Source organism: Conger conger, chromosome 9 (genome assembly GCF_963514075.1).
Source record: "Conger conger chromosome 9, fConCon1.1, whole genome shotgun sequence".
Lineage (NCBI taxonomy): Eukaryota > Metazoa > Chordata > Actinopteri > Anguilliformes > Congridae > Conger > Conger conger.
Genome location: NC_083768.1, coordinates 31,868,297 through 31,889,596, shown reverse-complemented (window position 1 = coordinate 31,889,596; position 21,300 = coordinate 31,868,297). Strand labels below are relative to the sequence as shown.

The window sequence follows — 21,300 nt, the reverse complement described above, 5'->3', positions numbered from 1 at the left end:
GGACAAGTGAACTTGCGCTTTTTATTTCTTGTCCATTCGGCCAACTTACGCCTTTAGATCAAGCTTTACACAGAGGACATTAAACCAAAAATTTCCACCACAAGAGAAATCCACATTTCCCAGTGTAGGCAATATTATTCTTACCTCTTTCTCTGTGGTTCTGGGAATGGTTTGTGAAAGAATTTGTTTCTGTATTTATAGACAGCCACACGGTAGAGGTAGCGATGCAGACCTTACAGCATGGCTCCGAAGCACACTGTAGTCACTGACCTCATCGTACACACCAAGTCCCATGAGGCTCTGCGCTCTCTCTCGCTCTGTTTTTTTAGTCTGTTCTATTTTTTTTATACAGTCTATGGTTCCGTTGCCAAGGAGAAAGAGTCACAGCCCTTCCTGTGCCAGGGAGGGGGGTCAGAGGCTGATTTTTGTCATAATAAACGCCAATGCGATCTCGCTTCACAGACAACAAAGTGGGAAAGTGGAACGATTAGAGGGTAAGCCCATATCATAAGAGAAAATTACCAACAAAGGGAACTTTGATTATAGCTATTTTCTAGCTAAAAATTTTAAACCGCAGTGAAAGCACATGGAAATAGCTGGCTAGCAAATTAGCTACTTTTTGCATTGTTTTGTTGAGACCTCTAGCGCATTATATGGCTAAGTTACACACGCTCAGGATCAGAAACATATTTGACGTTCTAGCTAGTTAGCTAACGTTAGTTAACATTGGTAATGTTACATGTGACCAAACTGGACTGGTAAATCGCTGGTGAAAACGAGTGTGGTTATTGTGCAGAGTTTAAGTGCTGATATTTGGAAGTGTAGCTACAATGTTTTTATTTTGGACGTTTTAATTAGCGAGATATCCAGCTAACGTTCGCTAACTTGCAGAAACGCTTTGAGAGACACCTACTAGTGCAGTAACAGATTTGCTTGCCACCCGGACAATCTTACTCAGATTCGTTTAATTTTCGCTAATTTAACGTTATTCATCACCTAACTCGTGAGGTTGTTTTGTGTCAATTTTTACTTTGTAAAATTGTTGCTAATAATCGTTCTTTATTGTGCATAATTCACGCGTGTTATTTCGTTAACAATGACCTGCCCTGCGTCTACCAAGTATTTGATAATGTCAGTGATTCTGAGGCAGATCTGTATGTAAAGTTAACATTGTTTTTAGCCTAGCTTGCCTGCGTATTCCAATCATTTGACTGGTGATGCGATTTTAGTTGTATCAAAACTATTCTTTATTTTTTTAAATAAACGATAGCTAGCTATATATTTTCTAACAGTTATACTAAAGTAGATGGAAACCTACACACATGATACATGTCTCACTGCTGCTGTGACCTTGGAACAGTTTCGTTGTGTGTAATTCGCCCCTCGACTCATCCATCTTAATTCCTTCTAAACGCATTTTCAGATTACTCTGTACAGAAGCTTAGTACGGCAAGCAATCTGTTGTAGACACTTCGCTTTACGAACAACGTGCTTTTTCTCCAATGTTGTTCACATCATGAAAGCAAATGTGTAATTAACCTGTTGCATGCTGATGGGGCATATTTCAGACTTGACCGATGCAGGGATTTGAATTTTGCTACTATCTTGCAGTATAAAGCAATTAATCATCGACAAAACCGGCAGCATGGGACATGTCATTAAATAACGATGTGTTAATAACCATACCATATTAATATCCACTCTGCACCCACAGATTCTGAACAGGTCGGAGCAGAGCTCTAAAAATACTCGATTTATTGATTTGACTATTGCATTTACGTCAGCTTGGAATCTGCCATGGCTTATCTGACATGTGAAATGTGAAATTCTATCTGAATTGTAACTTCTAGGTATATGGCAATTATTGGAGCTAAAGACCGGATGTATGCTTAATCAGAGAGGTCATTATTTTGCTTGCCTTATACTGTAATCTTATTCCGGCTGCAGTCTGCCAATAGCCAACTGTCTGAACAAGAACAATTACTAACACTACAATTTCTTGGTTGGCTTGGCTCCTGACTGACAGAATAATTATGGTGTATTGTAATTCAAAACCAAATAATTTCCAGAATTCTTTCCTTACCCCTGATAAACCAGTTTTGCTTTAATGGCTTAAGATCTGCTTACTAAGAAAGGGCTACTTCTTCTGATTTACCATCTTTGATTGCTGGTCACCAAGCTGTTGGAAAGGACCCAGTAAGATCCAGTGAGCTGGGACTCACTCACTTCAGGATACTGTTGCTCCCAGACTCACTTCCCTGTCGAACATGGTTCCATCCACTTCCAAGGGTCATTTTAAAAAAGAAAAAGAAACTTAATTTCCTTCAATGTCTAACTGATGGCTGGCAGATGGAGACCAGACATTCTAGTCTTGCACCAGTACCATCACAGTGCCGGAATCCGATTGACAGCAAAGGAGATTTAGAGTAACCAAGCGAGCTGAAGTATAATGGACTCGTCAGATGCTGCTTTCACCAAGATGAAACTAATAGCCAGAAGCTTCTGGAGCAGCGTCTTGGCTGAGTGTGTTTCCTGGTATATAGGGCAGATCCTGCCCTTAATCCCCTTCCCGTTACAGGGCTGCCGGCACTGGAGCATCTGCCTTCTCCTTTTCTTTCTAAAAAATTAGACTGAAAGAATGACAGTGTGAGAGTCAGTGCCCAATTCTACCTGACTGTGCTGCAGAACAGACCTTTAGACCACATTTTTTTCCCCGGTGTGTGCATGCAGGATGGAGGGACACTCCGTCGGTGACTCAATGCTGATCTTTGTTGGGATATCCTAGAGGAGAGATGGCTCTGTTTCCTGTGAAGTGTTCTTGGTGTTCCTGCTTATTGTGAGCTCCTTCGGTGAAGCTTGCCACTTCATGGTCCAGGGACCGGGCGGTCAGTGTGGGAGAACAGTATCGGAGCACAGCAGCGAGCCTGCCTGCCTTCCTCCCTGGCAGGATGAACCGCTACACAACCCTGAAGCAGCTGGGTGATGGCACCTACGGCAGCGTGCTTATGGGCAAGAGCAACGAGAATGGCGAACTGGTGGCCATTAAGAGGTACGTGGGAGATGCATTTGTTTAAAAGATTCTTTTAAATAGTTTGTTCAGGGCTCCTTCAAACTCACTCAGAAATCTGTTGTCTCTCTTCCCTGTGACTTATGTCATCATACAGGTGCATTTCTAATGGTAATCAGCATTTTGCCAAAGGGACATTAAAAAGCTTGTTACTAAAACCTCTATTGATTCATGGATTCGTTTTATGTTGAATAAGGACCCTATTGTTGTCTTGTGCAAAAACCTACCTTTGGTAAGACAATGCCTTGGTTTCTACGGGTTGGTCTGAAACAAGGAAGCACTGTTGCAGTAGTGCTGACTTAAACAAACATTGTGTGCTGTTAGCCAGGCCTCCTGTTCAAACACACAGACTGCGATGTTTGATAACTGCTCGGTGATCACTGGCCACTTCCTGACCCTTATATATGGAGGGCTTAACTTGCAGTGATGTGCCCACACACTAACCCACATGTCAGCCAGCCCCCACTGCCTCCAAACCCTACGCCACTGCCTCCAAAACCCCACCCCACTGTCTCCAAACCCCACCCCACTGTCTCCAAAACCCCACCCCACTGTCTCCAAAACCCCACCCCACTGTCTCCAAAACCCCACCCCACTGTCTCCAAACCCCACGCCACTGCCTCCAAACTCGTCACCGATTCCAAACCCCACTGCCTCCAAACCAACTCCAAACCCCACCCCACTGCCTCCAAACCCCACCCTGCTGGACTTGGCTCTGAAGCAGCTTACAGGAGGATTTTTCATGCAGGGATGAATAATGGATGGGCTGAGAGAATCTCCTGGCATGGCTGTAACTGGAAGGATCTGTGGAATGCGATCCGTCTGCCTGCAGTGAAAGGAGTGAAAGTGTGGAGCGTAGCATTGCTTCCGTAGCGTCTGAACTTACCACATAATGCATGGAGTGAGCCTCCAGCCTGGACTTACCACATAATGCATGGAGTGAGCCTTGAGCCTGAACTTACCACATAACGCATGGAGTGAGCCTTGAGCCTGAACTTATTACATAATGCATGGAGTGAGCCTCCAGCCTGAACTTACCACATAATGCATGGAGTGAGCCTTGAGCCTGAACTTACCACATAACGCATGGAGTGAGCCTCCAGCCTGAACTTACCACATAATGCATGGAGTGAGCCTCCAGCCTGAACTTACCACATAACGCATGGAGTGAGCCTCCAGCTTGAACTTACCACATAACGCATGGAGTGAGCCTCAAGCCTGAACTTGCCACATAACGCATGGAGTGAGCTTGCGTGCCTCCTCAGTGGTGTGGAGTTGTTCCACCTCACCCTGCCTGCTACTGTGTGGCTCACTGTTATATGGCTGTGCTGCCTGGCTAAATTAGGTCCTATTGTAGCTGATTATCTAAAATCACTGCTGCTAGGCAACTGCGGTTTGGACACACAATGAAACATTTGCGGCTGTCACAAACTAATTGTTACAAGAAAAGATTATGTTTGTTGGGAGTCAGTGTGAAATGTATTTTGCTCACTTTTCCAGAAAAGCACTGCACTCAACACTGTTTGTTAAGAAGAGGCTAAAAGATAAATAAATATTTCCTGGTACTGCCTACATTAGTGACATGGTGTCATGGGTTTAAGATGTACAGACATTGAAATCCCATTCAGAAGGGCATGTTTGCATTCTGTTTTTCTAGGTTGACTGCTGTTATCGCTGGTAAAGGGGTTATTAATGAATGAGTAAATTGGTGTTATTGTTGTCAGGTCTGAATAATTCACCTACCTAACCAAACCTCAAGGTTCTTCTGTTTTTTACAGCCTCAAACAGGCACCGTCAAAGCTGCTGATTACTTATTGATGATTTCAGTTCTAGGTCCCACTGCCTTTTTGTTCCTCTGCATATTTTTTGAATTACTTTTACGAGGATATTGTTTTGCTTACTGCATGTAATATTCTGTTGTTTATGTTTCAGGATGAAGAGGAAGTTTTACTCTTGGGAGGAATGTATGAACCTGAGAGAAGTTAAAGTAAGTGGGTTTTTGGGGCTCTTCACACTGGTCCATTCAGTCACATGTGTGAAACCAGCTGGGCCTGTGTGCATTTCACAGGGGTGATGATAATAGTATTTATTTTTGTTGTATATCACCTTTCATACAGTGAGTTTTCAGCCCCAAGTGATTCACAGCATATGTCAGACATCGCAAAGTAGAGTAAATCCGTCTTCATAGATTGATTTCTGCAACATGACTGTTCATGTGTATATGAGTGAGGTTTTGGCCTGAGATCTTTGTGACGGAGACGTTTCTGTTCACGTTTGAGTTGCTTGTGTTGCTTGAGCCAATCTGTCCACATTGTTTTCACAGTCTCTAAAGAAGCTGAGTCATGCCAATGTTGTGAAATTAAAGGAAGTCATTAGGGAAAATGATCATCTCTACTTCGTCTTTGAGTACATGAAAGAGAATCTGTACCAACTGATGAAAGACAGGTATGAATCTGATATCTGCGGAATATGACTGAATACAGCACAAGACAGAAATTCCTTAATTACTGTTCTGTTTATTTGAATGAGCTCACAAGTGTACTTTCCCTGCAGTGACTAAAAGAAGTAATTTCTGCTCAGATAATGCAAAGTTTGTGTTGTGTCTGTCAGTTATGATTTATTGATTCTCATTTACAGAAACAAGCTGTTCCCCGAGTCAGTCATCAGAAACATAATGTATCAGATATTACAGGGGATGTCATTTATTCATAAACATGGTAGGTCTTCATTCTAGGCCCTGGTTTAAGGAACAAGAATCACAGAGTCTGGCGCCTATTGGCATTCTGCTCATAGGACCATAGGTGCGTTCAGTGTATAGATAAACCAAATATAGCACAGGAGGAGTACACACACATACACGTCACACGGGCGCTCTGCCAGTGGCACATAAATGGTGCAACTGATCAAAAAACGGTGCATCAGAGTCTATTTTGGATACTTGAGAGCCGGTATTACTGTAAAAGGTAAGGTTTGTCAGGCCATGCAGACACTACTACGTACACAATACTGCAAGTCCATATCCCAAAACAAGCTGAGTCTGCCAAAGATGTGGGAAAAGCTTGATGACCTGTCCAGGTTAATGCACACTGCATCCACACACAACGGCCGGTCACCGATCCAATTGTGTTTGGTTACTGACCTATCTATTTGTGCATTCACTGTCTTGTTAAAACATATTGTAGTGGTTAGTGTTGATTAGTATTCATACTACATAACTGCTTGTGTGCAGAAATGCCAGGTTTGGAGGTCTCCGTTATACTTGTTCCTTTATGGAACAGTTGGGTTTCTTTTTGGAACAGTCGGGTTTGTGATGCCAAACCTCTGCTCTAAATATAACTCCAGTAAATATGGATTTCATTAATCAGCACATTTAAGAATCTGTGGCTGTAACACACGTATGAACGGTGCCCGGAGGTCTGGTATCGCATCCCCAGAGAATGGCATGCACTGGTTTTTCTATTCAGTTTTCCTTATCTTTTCTTTCTCTTTTTCGCTCTTCCTTCATTTTTCTGCTGCCAGGGAAAATAAGATGTTCTCTGAAAATGAAATCAGAAACATCATGTTCCAGGTGGTGTCTGGCTTAGCGTTTGTCCACAAGCATGGTAGGACTCCTAACTCTGTCTGTCTCTCCGTCTGTCTGTCTCTCTCTCCGTCTGTCTGTCTGTCTCTCCTACTCCTTCTGCTTTAGCATGGCTGGACTTTGGACTGATACTGAGAACCTTTTGTTAGCATTGTGGTAGCGTTTAGCAGCATTGTATGATAAAATGATTGATTGAGGATGCCGTTTAGCACGTTAGCACGTAGACTGTGCTTGCAGTGAAATATGTGCAGGGCTTGTTTCCTAAGAGATAACTGCATGTCACATGGGGCAGGTTTTTTCCATCGGGACATGAAGCCTGAGAATCTGCTCTGCATGGGTCCGGAGCTCATCAAGATCGCAGACTTCGGATTAGCGCGGGAAATCCGCTCTCGGCCGCCGTACACTGACTACGTGTCCACGAGATGGTGAGTAATCTGGCAGCAGCAGGTGTCCTCCGTCTTGTGCCGCATTAGTCATCGGCTTCGCTGACGCCCGCATCCAAGGCAATTCATGGAGTTTACGGAGATTACATTATAGGGGCGACATGGCTCAGGCAGTAAGAGCAGTCGTCTGGCAGTCGGAGGGTTGCCGGTTCGATCCCCCGCCCGGGCTGTGTCGATGTGTTCCTGAGCAAGACACCTAACCCCCAAATGCTCCTGACGAGCTGGTCGGCGCCTTGCATGGCAGCCAATTGCCGTCGGTGTGTGAGTGTGTGTATGAATGGGTGAATGAGAAGCATCAATTGTACAGCGCTTTGGATAAAGGCGCTATATAAATGGCAACCATTTACCATTGACATTTCTCTTTCCTTGCAAGACATTTATGTTGCAATATATGTAGTGAAACTCAAGTTAAATGTTAAGTGTTACTCTCTGAGTAACTGTGACAAATGTGTATGCATCAGCTGTGTATTAGCAATACAAGAATATCTGATTCTCTTCTCTTCTGTTCAATTCACCCTGTGTCTTACTCGAAGAAAAGGAGGTTAACTTTCCCCCCCAGAAAAACTGGAAACTACTATCCTGCAGTGTTTCAGAACACATTAATGCTGCGTGTGTGCTGGTGCGTGCCACTTTCCCCTAAAGGGCAATGTAGTTTGTTTTTGAAGGTGGCTGGAGAGATTACTATAAATAACTGGAGAGATCCAATGATTCAGATAGGATAGTTATAAATGAAGGCACAGAAAACATCAGTACTTAAGAAATCGATGCTGCATCAGCTCGTTCTGAGATTTGTCTTGTCGTGCCGTGAGACTGGAGTAATCTTGGCCGAGTAATGAGAGAGTTAACTGTGGGAAAGGTAACTGAGGATTTGCTCAGCCTCTCGGGGCTTAACTGCGGATATTCTCCCATCCCCAGCACGTGGTCGAACGTCGCCTCGTGTGGCTTAATGCTGACATACAGACCTGGGATTAAGGGTAGTCCACTGTTCCACACGTGCAGAAAGTGGTTGAAATGATCTATTTTAACACACTGGAGCTTGTCAGGAAAACGCAATTTAAAGAAGGTTGCCATAACAGTCTTAAGTTTCCCAGCATTTTTCACTAATAGTTTGGTCACATTATGGTTTGGAGATCTGAAGGATTGTGAGTTGAATTACTGGGTGGGGATGATGTTGGAACCTTATCCAGTGATACAAACTGTGTTGAGTGGAGTGTAGGTGAGTTCTGAGATGAATGTTAAATATTACTTATTGTATATACATACCATAGACATAGCAGATTAAACACTTCATTAGTTCCATGCACTGCACTAGTTTGGTGTATGTGCAGTTATTTTTAACATTTAAATTTTTTAAAATTCCATGTCTGAACATGCAGTATATACGCTAGGCTTCATATTAATAGAGGGGTTTTTCCTGTGGCTCCATAGGCCTGCAGTGTCTATGCTGCGGTGTATAGTCTGCAGCTTGTCTTTTCTGCAGTCAGTCTGTTGTGCAGTGTGTCTGTTCTGCAGTCAGTCTGTTGTGCAGTGTGTCTGTTCTGCAGTCAGTCTGCTGTGCAGTGTGTCTGTTCTGCAGTCAGTCTGCTGTGCTGTGTGTCTGTTCTGCAGTCAGTCTGTTGTGCAGTGTGTCTGTTCTGCAGTCAGTCTGTTGTGCAGTGTGTCTGTTCTGCAGTCAGTCTGCTGTGCTGTGTGTCTGTTCTGCAGTCAGTCTGCTGTGCTGTGTGTCTGTTCTGCAGTCAGTCTGTTGTGCAGTGTGTCTGTTCTGCAGTCAGTCTGTTGTGCAGTGTGTCTGTTCTGCAGTCAGTCTGCTGTGCTGTGTGTCTGTTCTGCAGTCAGTCTGCTGTGCAGTGTGTCTGTTCTGCAGTCAGTCTGTTGTGCTGTGTGTCTGTTCTGCAGTCAGTCTGTTGTGCTGTGTGTCTGTTCTGCAGTCAGTCTGTTGTGCAGTGTGTCTGTTCTGCAGTCAGTCTGTTGTGCTGTGTGTCTGTTCTGCAGTCAGTCTGTTCTGCAGTGTATTGTCGTGGTGTCTGTTCTGCAGTCAGTCTGTTCTGCAGTCAGTCTGCTGTGCAGTGTGTCTGTTCTGCAGTCAGTCTGTTGTGCTGTGTATTGTTGTGGCGTCTGTTCTGCAGTCAGTCTGCTGTGCAGTGTGACTGTTCTGCAGTCAGTCTGTTGTGCTGTGCCCCAGGTATCGGGCTCCGGAGGTGCTGCTGCGCTCCTCAGTGTACAGCTCTCCCATAGACATGTGGGCGGTGGGCTGCATCATGGCCGAGCTCTACACCCTGCGGCCCCTCTTCCCGGGGAACAGCGAGGTGGACGAGATCTTCAAGATCTGCCAGGTCCTGGGGACGGTCAAAAAGGTCAGAGGCACCGCACGACTCCCGATGATGCCAGTCTATACATGTTACACATCTTCAGTTTCATATCATATTCATTCTGTTTTCTAAATAAGCATTTATGAATATCATCAAGTGGTAAGCTCAGAAACAAAATGTGAGTATGCAAATTAAAATGTACAATTGTCTGGCAGAAATGGAGGAATTGACATATATTGATGATGTGTTAGGGCTGAGCATGAGCATGAGGGAAATTTCCCTAACACTGTAACCCTTTGTGTATCATATGTTGTTTTAAGCGATTGCCCCAGTGTCAGTGTGAGTGTCTCAGTGTACCCTCCCTGCTTCCCACTCACCCCGCCGGTCTTCTGTTCCTCCAGAGCGACTGGCCAGAGGGCTACCAGCTGGCCGCGGCCATGAACTTCCGCTTCCCCCAGTGCGTCCCCACCAACCTGAAAACCCTCATCCCCAACGCCAGCAGCGAGGCCATCTCTCTGATGAGAGACATGCTGCAGTGGGACCCGCAGAAACGACCCACCGCTGCCCAGGTACAGCGCTCCGTCCAAACCACATCCGCTGCCCTACGCCTGTAATTGGGTTCATAGTAGCTTGCAGTAAAAAAGTGGCCCCTATAACCTGAGGCTCTGTTCTAAAAACCCTGTGCTCTGGGTGCGTTGCAGGCCCTGCGGTACCCCTATTTCCAGGTGGGCCAGGTGCTGGGCCCTCCCCCGCAGTACGTGGGGCAGCAGAAGGCCCAGGTGCGGACAGTCCAGGCCCCGGAGCCCAAACCCCTCCCGCTGGGCAAGCCGGATCAGCATTCTCAAGCTCCTAAGACCGTGGCCCCTGTCCCGGGTCCCGGCAGGGCCCACCACCAGCCACTGCAGCAGATCCCCCTGCCCCAGGACAGCCTGCAGTCCCATGGCCACAGGCAGGAGCTGCTTGCCTCTCCCAGTCCCAGAAACAACAGCCCCCCTGTGGTGAGTGCTGAACAGGTGCTGTATTTTAACTGCCAGCATTCAGTCAGAGCCTTAAGCAGTGAGGAGTGCCGGTTGATTATATGCTTCAGGAGACGGGGTGTGAAATGGACACTGGGCACCAGGTGGAAAGTCCAGGGGTCAGAAAGTAAAAGTCCTGCCATGTGCTCCACCAAAGAACTCAGCCAGTTCATTTCATTAATTAGTTCTACCTGCTGGCTGAAGAATTGTGCTTATTGGTAAAGCCGGGTGATTTGAACAAAATACTTTCTGAACCTGGACCTTCCACCTCTGCTGAGCATAGTGTAATATGCCCAGAATGCCAAAAGAAACTGATCAATGTCTCCTGTTGTTTTTATAGAAAATTGCTGTTTTATTTGCCATGTATCTTTTTGTTTTTTACAAAATGTGACCTATTAAACTTGTTCTGTGAGAACAGGTTGGTTGTATGACAATTAATGTGTTGAGAGAAAGGACATAATTTTACTACATTTAAGAGAAGTGTCCCCGATGACCATCATTCATTGTGATGTTCCTATACCAGGCCCAAGAGAGTCTTCACCAGCACCAATATACTGTGAAAGGGAGACAAAAAAATAGGGTTAAAATTCCTAGTCATGTATGACAAATATTTTATAGTTAAATAAAAGGTATAAAAGCTGGGTGATTTGAACAAAATACTTTCTGAACCTGGACCTTCCACCTCTGCTGGGCATAGTGTAATATGTTGATGGGAAATATGTATTTTTCTTTTCAGAAACCGTCTCAGTCGGGGAACGAGAACAGCGCGGTCGGGATGAAGAGTGGCCGGAGACGCTGGGGTCAGACTGCCGTGAAAACGCTCGACAGCTGGGACGAGTTTGACGACTCGGACGTGGGAGTGTCCTTCTCCAAAAAGCCCAGCATGGGCTCCATCAAGGAGAAAGCCCTGGAGGGGTCAGTATTCCCGCATGTCTGAGCAAAAGAGGACTTTTTTTGTGCTTTTTGCAAATATTAATGACACATTGCATGTGCAAATTTGCAAAACCCGTTCATCTATCATGTTTGATTCTTCAGACATCTGGAGCCAAAGCCGCTTAGTACCTACACTGCTGTAATCAAATTGCCAAGCATTGCCGCCACCACCATCAACAGGACCGACTCGGAGACCTCCAACTCCTCAGCCAGACAGCATTACCTGCGGCAGTCCAGATACCTGCCAGGTAAACACCTCTCGCACACTAACTCGGTTTTTCAGTCTATTATCAATCATTTGCAGTTTCATACAAACATTTTTCTGCATCTAGAAGAATGAATTGAAAATATATGTGAGAAACTATGGAGGGATGACAATCAGTATTACACCAAAGCATATTATGAAGACTTTGTTGCTGGAGCATGCACAACGCAGTTTGCGATTGTAGCAGCACATTGACTGGCAGCTGTATTATCTTGGATAAATGACTTTTTTTTTTTCCGATGGTGAAACGGGTGTAAGAAAATGTGATTGTATCATATGAAATTTGTTTTCCTTTTATTTCAGGAGTAAATCCTAAAAACACATCCTTTACTGGGAACAAGGAGCCAGGGCGAAGTCTATGGGGCAACCCAACCTCTCTAGTGAACAAACCACTGGGGCCCATTGGATCGGATCTGTCCGTCTCTAGAGTTAATGCAGGTACTTAACCCTTTCAGCCTGTATACGTCCACCATAGTCACCATTACAGATGTCGTGTTCACTCCGGCCTAATTTGGCAACTCGCCTGTTCTCTTCTATGCTCACTCAACCCAAGTGCTTTTGTGGCAGCCTCTGGCATTGTCAAGCAGGGCCTATGTATTATTCATACACACACTGTGCCTGTGCCAGCCTTGGGTATCTGGCTACTCTTCGCTCTGTATTCATAAGGTCAGGGAGACAGTTAAGCCAAGAGCTGAAGATCAGGTGCCTCCTCAGATTGCAGTCTACAGGGCGCCCACATCATCAAAGCTCAAACAGGACCAAAGCCTTTGCCCTCTTTTTCCCCTCCATCTCCTGTCTTTACCACTGTTCACATTTTTCATTTACCTGCATGTCTGCTAGCCTCATTTCTCTTGAAGGTCACCTTGGTGATTATCAGTTTTAAGAAATATCTTAATCCCTAATCAGCCCCATTTTAACTGGCTGAAGAAATCCGTCCCTGTGCACTTTAGCTAATGTGTGTGCACTGGGGCCAAGAGATGAGTGAAAGTGCGGTATAAATACCATTCATTATCCTTCTCCTGGAGGCATGGTCCAAGGTGGACTTCAGTTCCATTCAGTTTCTTCTCCTCCATTTCTCTCACCTGGTTTCCTTTCTTTACTGTTTTTCACCTCTGTGCTTCATTCCTTCTTTCATTTGCCATGGGGACAGAAGACCCTATACCTACTGATAAATCCCTTGTAAGAGAAAAGGCTCTCAACAAAGTAGAACTGCCCAAAGGTACCTGTCATTTCACTCTGAGTGAGTAAATTAAGTTAATAGAATTGTAATAATAATTTAAACATGCAGAACTGACTGTATATACAGTAGATAGTTTTGAATGATGGTTCAGTCAGACTGCATGAAGGTTTTTTTATGTTGTATTCAGCATTTTCCTCGCCCTTTTCCTTTAGGACACTTTATGAGCTCGAACTACAACCCAGGTGGAGGTTATGTGTCGTCCTTTCAGAAGAAGGAGGTGGGATCTGCAGGACAGAGGATTCAGCTGGCCCCCCTTGGAAGCACGTCTGCAAGTAAGTTTAAACGATCACAGTGACACAACAGAGAGAGCCATGAGCTGTCCAATCTATTTTCTTTGTGTTGTACACTGTCCTCCTTTCCTTTCTGCCTCTCTTTGCTTTTCCTTTAACTTCTTTTCCATGTTTTTTTTTTCCTTGCTCTCAGTTGACCTTTCTCCCACTGCTGAACTTAAAACTGATAAACCGAAACCATCCAAGCTTAAGTCCACTTCCAATACGGCCTTGGTTGAAACAGCTGAAGGTAATTTATAGAGAGGAAAAAGGCAACCGTTTTTTTATTCAGAAAAGTATGTTGTCTTTAAGGACAACAATAGGAAATCTAGCAATGCATTCTGAAAGTTTAATTTGAGACTCCAAATCCTCAATAATGGTTGGAGAAATATTCAGTCCATTCGGCCAAATACATTTTCATATTGAACCAACCCAAAGCTGTTTTCGGTGTAGATTGTCCTGAAATGCTGTGTGTTGCATACAGTACATTAATAAGGATACACACATTTCCTCTGCATTTACATTCTAATTTATTTGTTGTTGCTACAGAGTATGAAGGGTGGAAAAGCAAGATGGCAAAATCCCAAATCCCTGCATCCAGCTTTACAATGCCAGGAAGGTCTCTTCTGTCCAGAGCGCCCCCAATACAGCCAGTGCATGGAAGAGTGGACTGGGCAGCGAAATATGGGGGGCATCGGTAGCTCTGCCTACTAGGATCCCTCATACCCTGCCCAGAAAGGCATATACTGTGGATTCTCATAGCCCCATCCACAGACTCACAGCTCCCAGGCTGGACAAGGAAGACCTGTTCACTGTTTTAACAGGGCTTCTCCATCTTACGGAGGCCTTCATGACTGCTGAAACTTCCACTGTGGACAGTGAGACTTGTGGTTCCTTTGGACTGGTTGATGTCATGCCCATCTCTTATTTTTGGGAGGTTTTTTTAGTATATATGTATGCAAGTTGGCCACATTGATTCAGGCGATTTAAAAAAAAAAAAAGAATTTGGTGTTGAAATGAAAGTGTTGAAAGTCGTAAGGATGGAACGTGGAAGCACCTAAACTCGTCTGGCCATGACGCGGGCATTTCTGCTCACAAGGGTTTTGTAATTGAGGGAGTAGTTTTGGAAACTTTTTGATTGACCATTTAAGCATATATACTTGCATATTATGTTTACCATTTACTATGATAACTTTATATAAATGAGCATGAGACTTTCATTTGGCATTAAATAATCACAAATGGTTGTTCAGGATGTTCTGTGTGATATTCCGATGGGAGTAGATACAGGGAAATTCAGCGAGCAAGGCTGTGTTTTCAGAGGTTTAATTCCTCCTCTTTGTTTTGGCCTCTTTCTTTGTCCAGTGTTTCTTGTTGCACAGCATTGATCAGGGTCCTGATTCATTGGATTCATAAAAAGAAGCATAATTGCAGGCTAATGCTAATACTAAAATCATAAAACCCATCTGGCCAGATGTGTAAAGACGAAAAAATGTCATGCTAAGTGTTTTCGAAACATTTATAGAGAAACTTTTCTCTTTGGTATTCATATTTTTATATATTTATCTTTTTAAAACTAACATTACTATAGTCTTTTTCTTTAGAATTTTGTTTTTATATATGCAAATCAGTCTTGAAAACGAATAGTAAACTTTCTATATGTAGATATATTTCGGAATAAATCCCTGGGGTTCAAACCTGCATGCATCTAAACGGCTAACTGACTGAACATACCAAGCATGCTATATTTATAAAACCAGCAGAATGCCAAAAGAAACTGATCAATGTCTCCTGTTGTTTTTATAGAAAATTGCCATTTTATTTGCCATGTATCTTTTTGTTTTTTACAAAATGTGACCTATTAAACTTTTTCTGTGAGAACAGGTCGGTTGTATGACAATTAATGTGTTGAGAGAAAGGACATAATTTTACTACATTTAAGAGAAGTGTCCCCGATGACCATCATTCATTGTGATGTTCCTATAACAGGCCCAAGAGAGTCTTCACCAGCACCAATATACTGTGAAAGGGAGACAAAAAAAATAAGGTTAAAATTCCTAGTCATGCATGACAAATAATTTATAGTTAAATAAAAGGTATATTTGGGCCTCCACTCTTATTTTCAACTTTTAGAAGGCGAATAAGTTGTAAGAGCTGTAGACCCCTGCTGTCCTGCTACAACACTGTACCTTGCTCCAGTCATAAGTCCGGCTGGCATGAACTTCCCAGAGTTTAAAAATCGTATCCCCATGATCACAGCAAGGATTCCGGCAGCAGCTGTTAAGCAAAATAATAATAATAATAAAAGGAAAAATAAATAAAATATTTGATCAAGTACACGTTCCTGACTGAATATTCTCCGCATTGGCTCGAAGTCATGCATTTCAACAACAATTACCCCATCTGACTCACCAAGAGAAACCCTAATGTTTTGTGGATTCTGAGAGATCCGATAGGCCCCAATGGCTGACAGCAAGCCGAAGAAAAGGCCTGCAATCAGGGAAGGGATACTGCCTGCAGAACACAGGGGAAGGTGAACAAACCGCTTATTTAAGAATGCGGTTTGTGATGTTATAGCACATCAAAAAGCATACGTTTAACACCTAATATTGTATTTATGGACATTAAGCCACATGCTTCACTAAACATTTAAACCGGTGTTTAGCATGCCCTTTTCTGTATTTAACAATTTAAAAATGTATACCTGTTCTCGCATAGCCCATAATCCCACCCGCAGCGACAAGACTTGCGTATCCGTATCCAAACCAGTCCACGGACATCCTGACACCTGGAGGAAACTGTGCATTAGCCTCGAGTCGACGTTTAGCATTAGCCATAGATCATTATTGTAAACACGCAGTTATCTTGGTAAATACCATCTTGTAAAATACGTCTACTGCCAAAAAAAGTTAAGACTAATCCCAAAGAAAAATATGTTCAATTGAAACAAAGTTAGCTAACGCTAACTCTGGACACGCCTCATAGAATAGTTGGATAGCTAGCTACGAACCGAATGAATATTATGTGCACGGCTAGGAACCACTTAGACACCACTTCGATTGAACTTTGGTGACGGTGGACAGTTTTCCCAACACATAGCAGACTTACATTTCAATATTGTCAGCAAGACGGTTCATTTTGCGAGCTACTTTACTTACCTTCACAGTTCTACGAGCGCTTCCTTGGAATTTGCACTAAGAAACAAACACACCCATACGTTTGCTAGCTAGAAGACAAAACACTGCTTAATACATACGTTGCTACCGTGCCGTCAGCCAGTAGTCGACTCGCAAATATGCGGAGAAAATGCACTCAAGTTAGATGACGTTATCAGCAATTCTCTAGCGTTAGCCAGCTACGTTTTCTAGCTCGGTCTGTGGACGTCTTGTTTCATGATCCGGAAGGAGCCACGGTCAGACAAGTTTGACAACTGCAAAACGTGATTAAATTATTTATGTTCAGATTGGGTTCAAACCTCTCATCGTAAATTCTATCGAACTTTAATTCCATGTCAAATAAACCTTAATCGTATCGTCTCAGCTGAAACGACCCACTTCACAATCAGTCCCATATCGTATTATGTAAACGTGTAATGATCTTGATTCCAAATTTAGAACCATTATTAAATCCCAATTCTGCTTAATGAATTATGATGCGTTGATGACAATAGAACATAATAGGGAGTGCATTCAGAAAACTACCATAACAATCAAGATGATCAAGGCTGGCGAACCTACTGTTGCATCCACAAGCTTGACCTAACACTGTAGCCATCAACAATCTTCTCCACTTAACTCAAAAGACCAGCACTGACCACCTTCAGTTTCAAGATGTATTTTTCAACAGGTGATCCATATTCTCATAACAGAAAACCTTCTAAAGCCAAACAAAAAGTCAAAACGTTTAGAAACAGGCACGTCTTTATTTTGTTTTTTGCTTTTTCTTTTTGATGTTTTCATGTTTTGTCTTCTTGGTGCAACTGTCCTCTTCGATTACCACTTCCTCTGTAGAAATCCTGACTCTCTTTGTTTTTGTGACTTCTATTGCACATTCTGTGGCTGTTGAAAAGGGGGGGGGGGAAAGTTTGCATTACAATGACAATGATTCAACATGACATCACAATTCATGTTCTCACTGTCAGACTCCTAGTAACAATCCAAATTGGCACTTTTAGGGACTCCCCAAATTGGCACTTTTAGGGACACCCTGTTTGCTTTGTATCGTTTTCTGCTGGAATACCTTGGGAGGTTGAAGCCTGCACTTCCTTTTCTCCTGTGGACTCCTGCGGCAGGCCTGCCCGCCACACTGCCAGGCAGGTTAATCTGGCTGTGCTGTTCACCTCCACTAAGAGAGCTGGTGGCTCCTGCATCTGTGAACACAAACACAACCATTGCATCGGCGTCTACAGGATTCAACAACAAATATCCTGACCAGAGTCATACAGTAAAAACCTTTATGGTAGTTACTGGAACTACATGCAGTGGTTTATAGATCTGCAGCGCACAATTACTAGGCAAACACAGGTAATGATGTATATACACCTGTCATACCTGATCAAGATGGAGTTTCCAAATTCTGATGAATCCATCATTTGAGGCTGACACAAGGACATGGTAATCCTCAACTGTGAAACTGTCAAGTGCTTTCACTCTGTACATGAGGAACACAGGAAGAAATTAAGAGGCAGTTCTCGAATAATGATACTAATAGTAATGCCGTGCAGCAGAGATTCTGCCAGTGTACCTGTTCTCATGGGCCTTGAACTCGCAAACGCTCTGCTCAGTGCTGATGTCATACAGCCTCACGGTCTCCTCATCGCCTCCAACGGCCAGAATGACATCCTGCGCAACAGAAAATCGCAAAATACTTTTTAATCACGGTGATACCATTAAGAGTACAAATACCGAGTGATAATAAAACATAATGGCTGCTTTGGACCTACCTTTTTCCTGCACATACCATCCTTTTTTTACCCATGCGTCTCTTATGAGATGAGAAATATGAACAGATGTTCACAGGTTTCACGCATAGCTAGTAAACAAGGTGCAGCCAAGGTGCTGTCCTCTTCTGACAACATGGCAGTCACTCATAATAACACCTAAGCCCTCTAGTGGCAATACTGAGAGCTCAGAATGTTGTTTGAGCAGAGGCACATTTCAATACCTCTCATTAATGTGAATGTCCTTAGGCTGTGGCTGCTCCAATTACATGTTTATTTAAGCCCTTTATTTTAAAGTAAAAACTCCATTTATGGCATACGGAAATCCAAACAAAATGATACTTTAAGGGACATGAGTCCTAGTTAGGGAACAGTTCTTCTAATAAGCTTTTGAAGTCTTTTTTTAACAACAAAGCAATTGAACAAAAGCCACACCCAACAGGAACAATGACGCTAGGGCAGAAAAAACAATGAGACGGAAGACACTTACACTCAGGAACTTCACTGAGGAGATTCTCTTGGGGTTTGTTATGGTTGCGGTCACTGATGCGGTCTCTAGGCTGTAAATATCCATTCTATCATTCACAACCACAATGTACTTATCTCCTGCAGGGGACCACATGACTATATGTGCATCTAAAAGAAGAGAGACAGGTCAAGGGTTTCTTTTATGAAGTCACAATTGAATAAATTGTTCCATGTGAAAATCATCATATAAATAAGAATCGGTTGCTCAATAAATTGTGATGCATCTCTATATTGGCAACAATTGAGCAATGCCTACAGTATGCAGTCACAAAATACTACATTTGCATTTGCAGGTATAAGACGCTCTTCTCCAAAGAAAAATAGATCATTGCATCCATACAGGTTTAGGCAATGAACAGGGCTTATGCTATGGGCATCAATTGGGGTAGGGGATATAGTTTTAGATTGAGCATACGTAAAGATAGTGTTCCTATGCAAAAATTTCAGAATTCAACATTAGTTAAATGAACATGCAGTTTAAATAGGTCAGTCTATGGGAGAATATGGGCAGTGACTAAACTGTCCTGACTCTACTGGGGGCCTTATACAGTCATGATTTCTCAACATACATCATATACAGTGTGCACCATAATTATTGGCACTCCTGATATATATGCAAAACAAATACTAAAGATTAATACAGTTCTTGACTTAAGCTTTATTTTCTAAATTGTGCATTTTTTCTAAATAAAAAATGTAGTTCCACCCAAAAATTTAATTATTGTATTATTGCCCTTGCTGTGCTAGGTGGTAATAATAATAATAGCTTTATTTGTATAGCACCTTTCATGCAGAATGCAGCGCAAAGTGCTTGACAGGAAAAATAAAAACAAAAGGCAAAAACAGAGGGAAAAGCACAGCAATCATAATCAGTTATAAAGATTTAAAACATAGAAACAAGGAGAATGAAAAGAAAAAGAATTAAAATGAAAACATAAAAACAGAGAATAAAATAGAAAAAGAAAACAATGTATATTGAAATGAAAACACAAATAAAATAGAATAAAAGAGTCAATAAGTAATAAATAAAAGTAAGTAAAATAAGTAAAACTAATAAAATTGTATGAAAGAGTCAATAAGTAATAGGTAAAAAATAAGTAAAATGAATAAAAAAAATTAATTAAAAGCCAAATTAAAAAGGAAAGTTTTGAGCTGCTTTTTAAATTTGCCAACTGAGTCTGCTATTCTAATGTGGGAGATTGTGCTTATGTATTGTTTGTGCCAAAGACTTTCACCAAGTGCTGTTTCTTTAAAACAATTCCTTGTGTTTGACAGAAATCACTTACTTTGCTTTATGTTTTTGATGAATGCTGATCGGCCATCTATAAGATTCCATGTTCTAGAGAAGAGAAAAAGATCATCACTACTGATCATCACTTTCTAAGACAAATCATGTACATATGAACACGCCCTGATCAGTACAGTAAGGACACAAGCATCAGCGATGAGGGTGTGAAGTCCTTCTGGACAAACACACACTTTAATCAGCAAATGTGCAGCCCTCAGGACTCAAGCTCTAGGGAGCTGGCACAAAGGGAAATTGAAGGTCCACAAATTCTGTTCTTCATATGATTATCGACAGACCGAGGCAGAGGGGCTGAAGTCATACAGTACATCTCACCGGAGTGTCTTATCGGTTCCCACAGACAGGGCGAGTTTTCCTGAGGGATGCACAGACAGTGATGTGACATGACCCCTGGTAAAGAGACAAGGAAAGCACAGCACTGATTAACTCAACTGTAAGTATAAATTAATAGCCAATATAAGACGTATGTGCAGCACCACATGAAACAGGGCAATTCAGGCCAAGTAACCATTTCAAGAACACCACAGTTACCCAGTTAGACAGGTACCTGCAGCTTTCTGGCGGTCTGTCCAGTTCAAGTTTGCAACTTACTTGTGAGCTTTGATGGTTTTCAGGCACTCCCACTTCTTGGTACTCCACACACACAGAAGCCCATCCTCTCCTCCACTTAGTAAGTGAGAAGCGCCATAGAACTCCAGACATGAAATTGTACCTGTTGCGACAAGATCAAGATTCAGTTTAATTTCTACAGATGCACGTAAAACGGAGAAACGTCGGCAGGGTCTGGCGAGCATCTCCTCACCGTCATGATGAAGCAGAGCGCCGTGTTCGACACGCTTTTTCAAGTCGTACAACTGGATTGTTTCATCTTTGCTGCCAGTTGCCACAAATCTGTCACTGACGGCCACAGCAGATAAGGATGCTGTGTGAGAGTGATGCGTGAAGTCGGCCTTGAGAGACCATTCCTGCAAAACAAAATGAACGACTTCCGTTTCAGTGGCTAGATTTCAGCTTTCGTCATAATTATATTACATATAATATGATTCCAACAATGACGCCAACAATCTAGCTAAGTTATAAGCTATCTAACGTTAGCTAAAACAGTTTGGCACACACTGGTTGCTTGTTAATGCTAACAAACAATACACTCTTTTATAGCCGATTGGTGAGCCAATTCGCTACACTAATTCGTTCACGGATCTGACAGTCTCAAAACTCAAATAACTTTACTACCTTTTCATCAATGGCCACCTTATAGCCAAACACAACCTGTTCATAACTTCCAGCTACCACCTCATGTTCCATGTTGGAAACTCACGTTTGGCAAAACTATACTGCAAAGTCGTCACGTCACGTGCCATGGTGACCTGAGATATGCCTGCTTAAAAGATAACATTAATAGCTT

The 21,300-nt window shown here is 42.8% G+C and overlaps 3 protein-coding genes across 9 annotated transcripts; 1 reads left to right on the top strand and 2 right to left on the bottom strand.

Annotated features, from left to right (window-relative positions):
• The first annotated feature begins 363 nt into the window (after positions 1–363).
• Positions 364–15,008, top strand: LOC133136241 (serine/threonine-protein kinase MAK-like). 6 transcript variants are annotated; one of them, XM_061253550.1, is made up of 16 exons: positions 364–494; positions 2,731–3,049; positions 5,000–5,054; positions 5,391–5,512; positions 6,587–6,669; positions 6,940–7,072; positions 9,273–9,444; positions 9,801–9,968; positions 10,101–10,397; positions 11,152–11,330; positions 11,451–11,596; positions 11,917–12,051; positions 12,764–12,832; positions 13,006–13,125; positions 13,277–13,372; positions 13,672–15,008. In XM_061253550.1, exons 2-16 carry the CDS (start codon positions 2,949–2,951, stop codon positions 13,821–13,823), a joined length of 2,028 nt encoding a protein of 675 aa, XP_061109534.1. In that variant the 5' UTR covers positions 364–494; positions 2,731–2,948; the 3' UTR covers positions 13,824–15,008. The 6 variants fall into 6 exon arrangements, with proteins under 6 accessions (XP_061109534.1, XP_061109535.1, XP_061109536.1 ...); XM_061253551.1 differs by lacking the exon at positions 6,587–6,669 and adding an exon at positions 5,705–5,784; XM_061253552.1 differs by lacking the exon at positions 12,764–12,832.
• On the bottom strand, positions 14,917–16,726 carry LOC133136244 (transmembrane protein 14C-like). Of its 2 annotated transcripts, none has more exons than XM_061253559.1 (5): positions 16,281–16,726; positions 15,827–15,910; positions 15,535–15,636; positions 15,312–15,399; positions 14,917–15,142 (listed from the first exon to the last, which is right to left on the bottom strand). In XM_061253559.1, exons 2-5 carry the CDS (start codon positions 15,900–15,902, stop codon positions 15,103–15,105), a joined length of 306 nt encoding a protein of 101 aa, XP_061109543.1. In that variant the 5' UTR covers positions 15,903–15,910; positions 16,281–16,726; the 3' UTR covers positions 14,917–15,102. The 2 variants fall into 2 exon arrangements, with proteins under 2 accessions (XP_061109543.1, XP_061109544.1); XM_061253560.1 differs by having other exon boundaries at positions 16,379–16,725.
• A 298-nt stretch (positions 16,727–17,024) lies between these two features.
• On the bottom strand, positions 17,025–21,264 carry pak1ip1 (PAK1 interacting protein 1). Its single transcript, XM_061253557.1, has 10 exons — positions 21,129–21,264; positions 20,698–20,860; positions 20,487–20,607; positions 20,211–20,285; positions 19,876–19,928; positions 18,552–18,697; positions 17,866–17,963; positions 17,673–17,772; positions 17,362–17,491; positions 17,025–17,180 (listed from the first exon to the last, which is right to left on the bottom strand). The coding sequence occupies exons 1-10, from the start codon at positions 21,198–21,200 to the stop codon at positions 17,044–17,046; spliced, it is 1,095 nt and encodes a 364-aa protein (XP_061109541.1). The 5' UTR covers positions 21,201–21,264; the 3' UTR covers positions 17,025–17,043.
• Between the last annotated feature and the right edge of the window lie 36 nt (positions 21,265–21,300).

Bases quoted from the DNA above. Each gene is read 5' to 3' on its own strand.
- LOC133136241 (XM_061253550.1), top strand. From the start codon at position 2,949: ATGAACCGCTACACAACCCTGAAGCAGCTGGGTGATGGCACCTACGGC. The intron at 3,050-4,999 runs GTACGTGGGAGA...TTTATGTTTCAG, and splicing joins GAACTGGTGGCCATTAAGAG to GATGAAGAGGAAGTTTTACT. The intron at 9,969-10,100 runs GTACAGCGCTCC...GGTGCGTTGCAG, and splicing joins AACGACCCACCGCTGCCCAG to GCCCTGCGGTACCCCTATTT.
- LOC133136244 (XM_061253559.1), bottom strand. From the start codon at position 15,902: ATGTCCGTGGACTGGTTTGGATACGGATACGCAAGTCTTGTCGCTGCG. The intron at 15,637-15,826 runs GTATACATTTTT...TGTGTTCTGCAG, and splicing joins TATGGGCTATGCGAGAACAG to GCAGTATCCCTTCCCTGATT. The intron at 15,143-15,311 runs GTACAGTGTTGT...TCCCTTTCACAG, and splicing joins GGACTTATGACTGGAGCAAG to TATATTGGTGCTGGTGAAGA.
- pak1ip1 (XM_061253557.1), bottom strand. From the start codon at position 21,200: ATGGAACATGAGGTGGTAGCTGGAAGTTATGAACAGGTTGTGTTTGGC. The intron at 20,861-21,128 runs GTAGTAAAGTTA...TTTGTTTTGCAG, and splicing joins AGGTGGCCATTGATGAAAAG to GAATGGTCTCTCAAGGCCGA. The intron at 17,492-17,672 runs GTATGACAGGTG...TTGTGTTCACAG, and splicing joins GGAAACTCCATCTTGATCAG to ATGCAGGAGCCACCAGCTCT.